This window comes from Lucilia sericata, unplaced genomic scaffold (genome assembly GCF_015586225.1).
Source record: "Lucilia sericata isolate MDLA Ls3-8-SP2 unplaced genomic scaffold, ASM1558622v1 Contig000983F_arrow, whole genome shotgun sequence".
NCBI lineage: Eukaryota > Metazoa > Arthropoda > Insecta > Diptera > Calliphoridae > Lucilia > Lucilia sericata.
This window is the reverse complement of record NW_023994966.1, coordinates 25,980-40,008: the sequence shown is the minus strand read 5'-3', so window position 1 is coordinate 40,008 and position 14,029 is coordinate 25,980. Positions and strand designations below refer to the sequence as shown.

At 29.5% G+C, this 14,029-nt stretch overlaps 1 protein-coding gene across 2 annotated transcripts in view; it reads left to right on the top strand.

The window, feature by feature from the left end:
- LOC119609457 (protein roadkill-like) overlaps positions 1 to 14,029 on the top strand; it is a 167,362-nt gene that overhangs the window by 137,278 nt on the left and 16,055 nt on the right. Inside the window, exon 3 of one of the 2 annotated variants that reach the window (XM_037964244.1) lies at positions 2,543 to 2,645. The exons of the other annotated variant lie outside the window; for it this stretch is intronic. Coding sequence (XP_037820172.1) covers positions 2,543 to 2,593 — 51 coding nt within the window. The 3' untranslated portion in view covers positions 2,594 to 2,645. Of the gene's footprint in view, positions 1 to 2,542; positions 2,646 to 14,029 lie in introns of those variants that run through there. 2 annotated transcript variants of the gene reach the window in all.

The following is a 14,029-nucleotide window of genomic DNA, read 5'->3' as shown; positions in this document are numbered from 1 at the left end:
ATTAGACTATAGTCTGGACTATAGATTACATTATAGTTTGAGCTATATATTCGACTATATTCTGGAATATAGATTAGAATGTAGTGCGGACTATAGATTAGACCGTACTCTGGACTATAGATTATACAATAGTCTCTACTATAGATTATACTATAGTCTGGGCTATACATTAGACTATAGTCTGGACTAAAGGTTAGACTATTGTCTCGACTATAGATTAGACTATAGTCTCGACTATAGGTTACACTATAGTCTCGACTATAGATTAGACTTTAGTCTGGACTAGAGATTAGAATATAGTTTGGACTATAGATTAGAGTGTAGTGTGAACTATAGATTGGACTATAGATTAGACTATAGTCTGAGCTATATATTATACTATAGTCTGGACTCTAGATTAGACTATAGTCTGGACTATTAAACGTTTCAAATCTACATTTCTTCTTTATTTTTTTGTTTTCAATGTTCTAAAATTAACTTTTGAAATTCTCGTGTTTAAGTCCATTAAATGCTCTTAATGGGGGGAGCAAAATGCCTTAAGGCTTTTAAATTATGTTTTAGTTTTTTTTTTATTATTATTGTAGTCATTGTTCTTTCAATAATCATTCAAGTATGTTCATATTTCTGCTGCATCCAACAAATAAAGGGGATTATGAACATCAAACTAGATATTCAGTTTATTAAACATACAAAATCGTACGCATTTATATTACATGCCCTGCCAATCTCATGCCTGATTTTTGGTCTATTCCATTTGTTGGTTTATTGTGTTCAATAAATATTTACAGCAGAAAAAAAAAATAACTCCATGGGAGTGCACTTTATCCAACCAATTCATTTTACACTTGACCATTTAAAAGAGTAAATGATGCATCTTTGCTTGTTTTTGCCGAGGATGGTGTGAGAAGTGTTTTGGAAGTTTACTTTGTACTTTGTTTTGTGTGCAAATACTTGTCTTACCATCCTCTACAATTTCTCATAAACTATCCATACTTTTCTGCTGCACACTGCTAAGTTTTATAGTTTCAGTTAATGTTTATGTGCCGATTTCTGTAGTTATTTGGATTTCATACGATGCATCTATTTTTTTATGCTTTACTTACTGCTGGTTTCTTTCGACTTTTTTCTTGTGTGTTCTTTTATTTTTTGTGTGTGTATGTGTATGATTGCGCCTGGTGTTTTCTGTCTACACCCTCACAACTAATTTACGAGCCTTTGGTACGTGGTTTCAGTTTTAAAAATAATTTTACCTCAATATCATACACAGGCAGACAGACTTCTTTTGTCGTCTTTTTACAGCCTGCACCACCAGCATATACTAGAGTAAGTATCATCATTATTAAAGATCAGTAAAATGGAGTAGTTGTAGTAGTTTAGTACTTCATAGTATCATATTCATCGGCTGCAGCAGTTGGGAGGCAATTTATTCCTCCTTATAAGTACTAGAAGTACATATTTAGGTTTTTGTTTGGGTTTTACTTTGAAAAAGCTATGATGTTTATGAATAATGTACGAAATATTTGGGACCGATATGTCTAAAATTTTTTTTTAAATAAACGTTTCTAGGAAATACGTACATTGGACTAAGATGTCTAAAGTCTAGTCTATAATCTAGTCTATAGTCTAGTCTATAATCTAGTGTATAGTCTAGTCTTTAATCTAGTGTATAGTCTAGTCTATAGTCTAGTCTATAGTCTAGTCTATAGTCTAGTCTATAGTCTAGTCTATAGTCTAGTCTATAGTCTAGTCTATAGTCCAGTCTATAGTCTAGTCTATAGTCTAGTCTATAGTCTAGTCTATAGTCTAGTCTATAGTCTAGTCTATAGTATAGTCTATAGTCTAGTCTATAGTCTAGTCTATAGTCTAATCCATAGTCTAGTCTACAGTGTAGTCTATAGTCTAGTCTATAGTCTAGTCTATAGTCTAGTCTATAGTCTAGTCTATAGTCTAGTCTATAGTCTAGTCTATAGTCTAGTCTATAGGCTGCTCTATAGTCTTGTCTATAGGCTGCTCTATAGTCTTGTCTATAGTCTAGTCTACAAGTTTAACGAAAATCTAGATAGTATATTGTTTTGTCTATTCTTTTTACTGTAGATTAGTCTATAGTTCAGACTATAGTCCAGAGAATAAATAGTCTTGACAATAATCTAGTCTATAGTCTAGTTTATAGTCTGGACTATAGTCTAGTCTATCGTCTGGACTATAAACGGTCTAGTCTATGGTCTGGACTATAGTCTAGTCTATAGTCTGGTCTATAGTCTAGTCTATAGTCTAGTCTATAGTCTGGACTATAGTATAGTTTATAGTCTGGACTATAGTCTAGTCTATAGTCTGTACTATAGTCAACTCTATTATCTAGTCAAGCCTACATTATAGATAGAAGTCTAGCTATAGTCTTCACTACAGCCTATATATAGGCTTGAGTACAGTCTAGTCTAGTCTATAGGGTTTGACTATAGTCAAAATTTGAAAAGTTTTAGTTTAAAATTATTTTACTTTTTCTTTTTATATTAAAATCAATTTTTTGCTTCTCTATTTTCAGGTAAGATTTTTAATCGTTTTTCTAGTTGTAAATTTGGTAAGTTGTTTCTGATACGTAAGGCTTGAAAAATTCGGACTAATTTTGATACACTTTATAAGATATAAATAGTGTTTCTTTTGTATAATAATTCCTCTAAACTTTACTTTGACTTAAAACCTTTGAAAAATAAAACATAAATCTCTGTTAAATGGAACTTCCATTTAAATTCCCCCCCAAAATACAAAAATCAAATATTTTTGTTTAATATTTCCTAATTGAATCTTCTTCTGCAATACATACATCTTCAACCTCCTTCAGGTAAAGAATTGTTGCAGCTTTCAAAATAAATACAGAAGATTCTTTATTTGCTCCCCTTTTCAATGTTGGGTTTTCCTGAACACTATCATCAATTATATTCACACACATACCCAAACGAAACTCTGCCTTGCTTGACTGCATCTATTAAAGTCAATATTAAAACATTGTTCCAGATTGCGTTCGTTCGTTCGCTCATATTTGCAAAAAAATGCCTTCATCTTTTTGGTTTTGTTGCCTTTAGGCCATATTTTTCTTTCTTTATTTGGTGTGTTCTGGTTATTGCCTGATTGAGGTTGATTTTCTTCCTTTCGTTCCCGCTACACTAACTTCCTGCCTTAAAAGACAGAATTAAGAACAGAAAAAAATTAAAAAAAAAAAATCTAAAGACTTCAACCGATTGGCATACATTTGCAATAAAAAAAACAGCAGATATTCTTTGAATTTAACTACAAATATGTTTATAGCGATTTTTGTTGTTGTTGTTGTTCTGATTCTGATTCTTGCTATTGCTGTTCAATATTATTTCTATCCCACCAGTCCATTGCATAAATCATGTAAAGAAGATATGCATACCTTGAAGTGGGCAAAAGTAGGGAGAAAATATTGAGTGTAAAATACATAATTTTACTTCGATGATGGAACGTAGGTATACATACATGCTAACGTATGTATGTACATACCTTTAAAGGAAATATTGTTTTGTATGAACATTAAACGTCATCATCATAACCATCGTCATGGTAATAAAGATAACAGAGTTGCCAATGTTTAATTGATTTAAGAAAAAACTTTTTGTATTGGTTTATAGTTTTAATGTTTTCATTAAAGCTTTTAATATTTTCTTTCAGATTCGAATATTTGAGTGCACAATAGCGATTTGTTTTTAGCAATACCCTTTTCATTTCAAAGCTTTAAGATAGTAATTTTTAAGAGTTTTTTGCTAGTGAATAAAAAAGCTTAAAGGCATTTCGTAATTAGTTTATTTTACAATGTCCTTTTTAAATCACTAAAAAAGCTTTTTTCTTAAAACTAAAAATATATCAAACAAAGCTATGATTAATAAAAAGCTTTTTAGATTTTTTATTTTTACCTGAAAAATCATAAAAATTTTTTATTTAAAGCTTTTTTTACATTTTTTAAATTATTTAGATTTTTACTTGAGAGCTTTTTTTAATATTAAAAAATCAACAGCAAACCAAAAGCTTTTGTAAAATAAAATTATATCTTAAAGCTTTTAGGTAGAAATAAGTTTTAAATCACACATCATTACATTATCTCTTTAGTTCAAATAATTTTTGCCATAAAGTTTTGAGAGCTTTTTTTAGTGTGTCTGTTTTTGAAGAGCTTAATATCAATATTTAAAGTTTAGCGTTGATTTTGCTAATGAATAAATGTAATCATTTTTGTTAACAATAAACCAAAAGCTTTTAAATTAAAATTATGTCTAAAAGCTTTTAAATAAACATAATGGAAACTTTTAACCTTAAACTTATAAACTTTAAAATACGTCTTCTCTTAAAAGTTTTGAAAGCTTCATCCATTTAAAGCTTTTAAGCTTTATTTATCCTAAAAACGTTTAAACTTTATTTATCATAAAAGCTCTTAAGCTTTATTTATCCTAAAAGGTTTTAAGTATTTTTTTGAATTTGTTTAAAAAAATTCTGAAAATCCTTAAAATTGGCAACTCCTAAAGCTCATATTAATATTTTTACCTAAATTATCTAGTGATTTTCACCAGAAGTAAATTTATTTCTGAATCCTTAAATTTTAATCTTAAATTTTTAAATAATATTTAACCTTGAAAGTTATTAAAGATTCGTACATTTGAAAGCTTTATTTATCCCAGAAGCTTTTTTTGTAATATTTCCAAAAAAATCCAAAATCCTTAAAATTGGCAACTCCCAAAAGCTCATATTCATGTTAAGTTAATATGGTTGGGCTAAAATCAATACAACCGCACACGCACTGTTTGGCTGAATACAAGTTTTGAGGTTTCTTTGATAAAGTTCTGATAAAAAATACATACATATTTATGCACATGAGATGATTTTGAAGTACATAAGCAAAAATCGAGGGAAACATTTCTTAAATTTTTGCTTTCTCAATATTGACTATAATACCATTAAACACAAACGATTACAAAAACAAATAATGGATTCTGATTTTTTCAATTTCCTTAAAGCTTTAAAAAATTAAATTAAATATTTGTTATGTATTTGGAAAATTCAAAATAACTTGCATTATGCCAAAGCACACGCACACAGAAAAAATTCTATAAAGTATAATAAACTTAAGGATTTTGTTGTTTTTTTTTTTTTTCCTCAACCAAGTGTTTTTATAAGTATTTGAATCCTTAGGCGTAGTAAATAAGAGATTCAGAAAAATATTTTAAAAAAAAATTTTGTAAGTAAAATATAGTAAGACTCGGGCAGACTGTTAAGAAACCAACCATAAAAGCAATTTGCATGCAAAAATCTGACAACATCACGTTTTCTTTCTGCACTCCAAAATGTCTGCGATAAAGAATGTATACAAGTTAAAAGACAAAGTTATTTTTTTCATTATTCTTAATTTTATATGGTTGTTTTAAAAAAAGGAGTTGCAGTATTAGAAGAATATAAAGTTTTATTATGTTTTGCTTTGGAAAACCTTGAAATGTTCAGCTCTCTCATATCTTCTTCAACAAAATCTTCATTGTTGTTTTTTATAGTCATCGTTTTTTTAAAAGTGAAAAAAGACTAAAACTTTTATCAGAGCTACTACTAGTTTGCAGCATATATATTTATTTGAGTTTATGTTTTTTCCATTGCAATTAAAAAAAAAACTTTTGTTTTTAAGCTTCTTGTCAAGAAATATATGTATAATTTCCCTTGAGCAATTAATTAATGTAATCCAATTGGAAATTTAACTGAAATCTTTCAAACTCTTATTAAATGAATTATTTTTCTTGAGTTAAAACGCAAGCTTTAAAGCTTTAAGAGCTTTTTATTAGGATAGTGATTTATTTTGAAATGCTTAAGCTTAAGTTTCAAAGCATAAATAAATATCTGCTTGCTACAAATCTTAAGATATTAAATCTCATTTTAGTATATATAAAAGCTCTAGAGTCAAATGTTAAAGTTTTGAAAGTTTATTTTTTACACAAATTACAAGAATATCAGCTAGTAACTAGAAGTCCCCATATCATTAGATTGAATATTTTGTTCAAATTATATTTGCTATTAAAACGTAAGCCATAAAGTTTTGAAAGCTTTTTTAGTCATACAGTTTTCCAAAAAGCTTAATGTCAATGTTTAAGTAAGAAATCGACTGAAGATTAAAAAAACTTAAAATATATACAAAAATAGCGTTAATAAGGATTTTCGAAAAAGCTTTTGGGATTAAATGCTTCCTTATCAAAGTTAATCCTGTTAAAAAAATACTAAAATACAAATAACAAAATTCGATTTTTTTTTTTTGACTTAAATTCACTTTTTACTTGTAAGTTATTGAAGAGCTTAATGTAAACAAAACATTTCAATGATACAATTCTTAAAAGCTTAATTTCAATGTTGAGATTTTAAATTCAAGACATAAATTTAAATTTTAAAGTTTTGATAACAATTTTTTCGTTTAACTAAACTATTTAAAAAAAAAAAATAAACAAAGTTATAAAGCTTTTAATAAGCTTCGAATACCAAAGCTTTGAATAAGCTTTTAAAGTTTTCGTTTAATGCCTTAAAAGAATCAATTTTCAAATATCAAAACTTTCAATAAGCTTCGAATATCAAAGCTTTCAATAAGTTATTAAAGTAAAAGCTTTCTCCACATTGAAAGAAGTTTATTCTAACAAAACTAACTGTCAAGAGACTGAACAGAAAGAGAGACATTAAGAAGAGCTTAATGTACATAACGACTAAATAATACAAAACGTAAAAGCTTAATTTTAATGCTAAGGGTTTTTATTCAATTTATAGATGCAAATTTTAAACGTTTTGATAAGGATTTTTTACAAAATCTTCTAGGATATACATATGTATAAGCTACAACTATAAGCTTCAACATTAAGAGCTTATCTGATTTAAGCAATTAATTTTTTTTAAATAAGCGATGTTATAAAGCTTTTACTAAAACTTTAGAAAAGCTTTTAAAGTTTTCAATTAATGGCTTTAAAGCTTTAACTTTTAAAGTTTATATTTTAGTAATTATTTTATTATACGTTGCATTTAAAACTATAATTAATTGACAAATTTTATAATAAGTATATCACTTGGATGGTAAAAGCTTTCTCCACAATTAGAGAAGCCTATTCCAATTAATTCTCACTCAACAGTCCTGGGACTGTTGCTTTGAGGGGATAGTATGTAATTCTGTTACAGCAAATATTTACCAAGTTTATTCTGAGAAAATTAGACCAAAATAAATGAAAAAAAAAAACTTTTTCTAAACTTTAATATAAAAAACCCAACAAAAGTTTATTAAATAAAAAAAATAAAACGTAATTGTTTTTAAGGAAACCATACTCATCCTTTTGTCCCTTTTTGCCTAAAATTGCAAAGGCGACAGTTTTGTTTTTAATGTTTAGACAGCGACGCGACTTGACTTGACTCGACTCATAGCGACTGCTTATCAAGTCATAACGGTAAAACTAAAAACAATTTTGATCTTCAAGGATTAAATATGAAAATAATGGAATTTTCTTTATATCCCAAAAGGGAATATTTCTTAAAAAAAATACAAGATAGAAAAAAAACTTTTGTTTACTTGTTTTGACTGTCAGTATGTCTGTCTGTCTGTCAGGCTGTCTTTGTAAGCACCAATGTGTGGGGAGTATAAGGAAGGAAGAAGTAGAAGTGTGTGTTTCATATCAGTATCCTGCATGTTGTACAACACTCAAGAGACATATAAATTTTGTTACTTAAAGATTAAAAAGAAAAAAGTCTTAATTTTTATGTTTTTTTTAAGAAAAGGGGCATGAAGCAACATGTTCTTTTTTGTGTATAAAATTTATGCGAATTTTTTTTTTTTTTTTTTTTTGGAGGGAGATTTACTTGCCAGCAGTGGTTGGTGCTGGTAATGGTGTTTAGGTTTCTTTTTGTATAAGGGGTAGAAGGTTTGCTTACATTTGTTTTTTGGTTTTATTGTGCGTTACTTTCTTAGACAAGACTCATGGAAGAAAAAAAAAAAACATTGAAAGGATTTGACACGCAAAATTAAAATTCATGAAGTGCCTCTTTTAGTTGTGTAACTAAAAAGCACTCAGTGTCTGTCTACACGTTGGAATTACTTTTAAAACTAAATAGTCTAAAAAAAGTTTTGTTAGTTTTTTAAACAACTTTATTTTAATTTTTGTTTAAAAACTACATTTAGGAAAATTGTGCTTTTTAAGAATAAAATTTTAAGTATTTTTTTTAGACCTTCAACTTGACACTTTTAACAAGGGTTTGAGACTTACCTTAAGCATTATGGGATTATAAAGGTCAAAAGGTTAAATTAAGCTTTTAGACTAAAGCTAGAAAAGATGACTTATTTGAATTGTAAATATAGACAGACATGCTACAACAAGTCTTATAATACAAAGTTAATAGCCCCAAAGAAAGACTCTACTTAACTTATCTTATGTTTAGTTAACTATCTTATATTGCTAAGTTTAAATCTAATTTGTTTATTAATGTTCACATGTTGGCAATAATTTTCAATTATTTCTCCTTATATTTTCTTCAAAATATCTTTTTATTAAATTAACTATTTCGTTAAAGTTTTTGTTTCTTATCAAGAAGTAACTTATCAAGTTAATTGTTAGTATTTTATTTAATTATTATTTCGTTTTTATTGTTAATTATTGTTACATTTACATCTGTCACGTGCCGCATCATACATATGATCTCAAACAGAAGCACACACAGACGCATACATACTCACCAAATGATGATGTATGTATTCCCAAATGTATTCCATATATGAGGAGTACTCATACATGTTGGGATTTTAGTTAATAGTAATACGTTTTTTTGGTGGAACCAATTACACAGACCGACAAAATTTGAAAAAAGTCGAAAGCCTGAGACCAAGTTAGACGTTTCTAAAGGATTGAGCAGCGAATATGAAGTCAGACTTTCTCCATCACATCTGGAATTTGAGATGTTGTGTCCAGAAATTTGATAAAATGCTATTTTTAGACGTTATAACAGCGCCAAGACAACATTATTTAGAAAATTTTATATGCTATCTTAAAGACCATTCTATCAACTTTAAAATAAAGGCTTAACATCTGACCTATCTTCTTTATTCTTCGAGATATCTTCATCTAAATCTTGAAAACTCAAGATTTTCGTTATATTCGTGGTATTTATACCCTTTATACTACTATAGTACTATGCTTTGCAAATTTTGTTTATATCTAACAAAAATATTGGATCCACACCTATGTACCTATGAAATGACTCAAAATCACTTCCTGATTCGATTAACGATGTCTCTCCGTCCGTCCGTCAACTTCAAAAAGTATTTTCATACAAATATGTATGTATGTATGTATGTATGTATGTATGTATGTATGTATGTATGTATGTATGTATGTATGTATGTATGTATGTATGTATGTATGTATGTATGTATGTATGTATGTATGTATGTATGTATGTCTATGTATGTATGTATGTATGTATGTATGTATGTATGTATGTATGTATGTATGTATGTCTGTATGTATGTATGTATGTATGTCTGTATGTTGTATGTATGTCTGTATGTCTGTCTTGTCTGTCTGTCTGTCTGTCTGTCTGTATGTCTGTCTGTCTGTCGGTCTGTCTGTCTGTATGTCTGTTGTCCTGTCTGTCCTGTCTGTCTGTCTGTCTAGTCTGTCTGTCTTCTGTCTGTCTGTCTGTCCGTCTGTCTGTCTGTCTTCTGTCTTTCTACTTCTTCGCTGCTCTTCCCCCTTCCCTCCCGTTCTTCCCCTCCCCCCCCTCCCCTCCTTCTCCCCTCTTCCTCCCTTTGGCTCCCTTTCCGTTGCCCCTTCCTCCCCTTTCACTACGCCCTACCTTTCCCTTGGCTCCCTCACGTGTCCCACTCTTTGTCTCGTTTCCCTTCCCTTTTCTCCGCCACTTTTGCCCTTGTTCTTACTTTCTTCCCCTCCTGTCCAACAACCACCCCCCGCACCTCCCTTCCTCAAATATCTCCTTTTCACTTATTCCTTCATTTGTCTTATGCTGCCTTATTCTGTTATTGTTGGCAGTAGTAACATCATCACCCGAGAAAGAAGGACAGCAGCAAAACAAAAATGTTTTTGACAATTACAATAATTATAAAAACATAAAATTTAGGTCAGATAATTTAATTGATGAAATTTGTTACAATTTAAGCAACAACATTTAAAGTCTAAGGAGTAAGGCCTTACAATGCGTTTTATAACAACTGTCATGTTGACAGTTTGAAAGAAGGTAGGAAGAGTGAGACAGTATGAAAGAGATTAAATAAAACCACAATATTCTCATTATATCCTGCAGCAATATTTGAACAAACACACACACACACACACAAAACATTATGCTATAGTTTTGTTGATTTACTTTCATGTGAGCATGTGTGTGCGTATCTACTATGTGTATTTAAATCTGTATGTGTAAACATTATTATTAATTTTCAAGCTATGTACTTACAAAAGGAGAATTGTGTTTAATGTTTTAGAACTCATACTCATGCAACAAAAGTACAATTAATCTTTACTTTCATTGGAATATACATACGAATAGAGAACAATATTTGTTGTAGTTGCTTGCGTATTTAAACAGTAATGGAATAATTTGAAAGAATTAATTTCCATCTCCTTGGAAACTAAAAACTTGGTTTACACATTAGTCAAAAACTAAACCTTAAACTAGATTATGGTGTCATAGAGTCAAGACTAAACACTAGACCATAGATTAAACCACTGATTAGTCTAGAATAGATCGGAGACTAGTTGATAGACTATATTATAGACTTGATCACAAACTAGATCATTTTCTAAGTAATAAACTAGATCGTGGTCTAAGTAAATCATTTATAGCCTAGACTATAGACTAGAGTATAGACTATAAACTAGAATATAGACTAGAGTATAGACTAGGCTATAGACTAGACTATATACTAGACTATAGACTAGAATGTAGACTAGACTATAGACTAGACTATGGACTAGATTATAGACAAGACTAGACTATAGACAAGACTATAGACAAGACTATAGACTAGACTATAGACTAGACTATAGACTAGATTATAGACTAGACTATAGACTAGACTATAGACTAGACTATAGACTAGACTATAGACTAGACTATAGACTATAGATTAGACTATAGACTAGACTAAAGACTATACTATATACTAGACTATATACTAGACTATAGACAAGACTATAGACAAGACTATAGACAAGACTATATACAAGACTATAGACAAGACTATAGACTAGACTATAGACTAGACTATAGACTAGACTATAGACTAGACTATAGACTAGACTATAGACTAGACTATAGACTAGACTATAGACTAGACTATAGACTAGACTATAGACTAGACTATAGACTAGACTATAGACTAGACTATAGTCTAGACTATAGACTAGACTATAGACTAGACTATAGACTAGACTATAGACTAGACTATAGACTAGACTATAGACTAGACTATAGACTAGACTATAGACTAGACTATAGACTAGACTATAGACTAGACTATAGACTAGACTATAGACTAGACTATAGACTAGACTATAGACTAGACTATAGACTAGACTATAGACTAGACTATAGACTAGACTATAGACTAGACTATAGACTAGACTATAGACTAGACTATAGACTAGACTCATGAACACAGATCATGAACACAGACTAGATCATGAACTAGATCTAGTCTGTGATTTAGTTACTAAACCATCGACTTGATCAAAGCCTATTTCACAGACTAGATCGTTTGATAATCATAAATTATAGTAGAATCGTCAATATATTAGATAGTCAATATCGTAGCCTGCGATCAATCATATACTGGATCGTATCTTATAGCAGTTACTAAATCATAGACTAAACCATATAAGTAAACTAGTCCGAAATAGCTTCCAAGAACATTACATTCTCTTAAAATCTGCCTGCCTCTTTGTAGCCCCTTACTGCATAGAAATTTGTCTAGTTTATGTGTAAATCTCAAAACTAACTTATGCTCTAATTAATCTTTTATACTAAATAAAAGACTCAAACACAAAAAAAAAATAAAAGTTTTACTAACTTATTATTTAAATGAAGACATATTGTGATTGTGCGTGTGGGTGTGTTGGTGTGTAAATGAACATGAAAATGTGTTCACATCACACAGATACATACATACTACAACCCCCACCAGACTACACAACAACAAACTCAAACATGAAAAAACTATCAGCAACATCATTATGCTCATCAACAGTTGCTGTAATGTATTCTGTTGCTACTGTTGAGATTAATGTTGTCGTATATGCTGCTGTGTATTCTAAACAGTAAAATCCTGATTACAAAAAAGAATTTTCGATATAAATTTTTATTAATGAAATCTTGTTTGTCCCTACTATTCATATTTTACTGTTTAGTCAAAGTATTTATGTAAATGAAATATATTTTAGACAGGTACTTGTTATGCCATAATACAACATGTACAGCAGATTCCTATTTGCTTTGCTTTGGCAATGTTAAATAATATTCCATGTACTCTTTAGTGATGCTTCCTATGACGGTATGGGAATGTTTGTGTATTTCTGTGTACTAAATTAAGTTCTATTAGTTGCAACAACTCTGGCAGCATGTTTTAAATTTATTAAAATTTCAAATTACTTTTCTTTTTTTTGGCAAAGATGTCATGCCATTAATGTTTCTTTTTTGGAAATGTTTGTTTAAAATTTCATAAATATAATTCCCTTCACAAATTTCTCATATAAATTATATTTAAAAACTGGTTAATTATGTCAAATAATAAAACTAAGTAAATAGACAGATATTAAAATAAGAAATTGAAATAAATAGATTTTAGTTGGCATGACATTTATTATATGTACATATTTTTGAAATTGTAAAAAATATTAAGCAGTTAAATAAAAATTTTTAATTTCCTTTTTTAATAAATATTGCTTTTAACCAAAAACTTCTTAAATCCATTTTATTCTCTACCATTTGTTAGAAATATAAAAAAACAGACGACGAATAAAAGAAAAACAACCTCCAAATTTTGAAGTGTCAATTATCAAGATACAACATAAAGTTTTAAGAACTTAATCTGACATGCTTTAAAGTTTTTTTTATCTCCTGTTCCTCCCTTTATATTATCACACTGAACTCGTAAATTAAATTAATTTCTTAAAATTGCTGTTTCTATGTTTAAACCTTTATCACGTTTAATGACAGCAACGATGATATACATATTAAAAAAATTCAATGGGTAGAATGTACAAAAAAAATAAATCCTTGACATTACGGAGACGCACATTTAAGAACAATTCAGACGCACATACTCACTTGGTAATAGGGGAGGGAGAGACAACCAACCACTTGAAGTTGCACAAGAAATGGATATATCTAGTGAAATGCAAGCAGCGTTCAAATTAAGATGTCAATGCAATTCAGTGTTTGAAGTTTTGAAAGTATTTGACTTCATCACTATAGACTATGGACTAGACTATAGACTAGACTGTAGACTAGACTATAGACTAGACTATAGACTAGACTATAGACTAGACTATAGACTAGACTATAGACTAACCTATAGACTAGACTATAGACTAGACTATAGACTAACCTATAGACTAGACTATAGACTAGACTATAGACTAGACTATAGACTAGACTATAGACTAGACTATAGACTACACTATAGACTAGACTATAGACTAGACTATAGACTAGACTATAGACTAGACTATAGACTAGACTATAGACTAGAATATACACTAGACTATAGACTTGACTATAGACTAGGCTATAGACTAGACTATAGACTAGACTATAGACTAGACTATAGACTAGACTATAGACTAGACTATAGACTAGACTATAGACTAGACTATAGACTAGACTATAGACTAGACTATAGACTAGACTATAGACTAGACTATAGACTAGACTATAGACTAGACTATAGACTAGACTATAGACTAGACTATAGACTAGACTATAGACTAGACTATAGACTAGACTATAG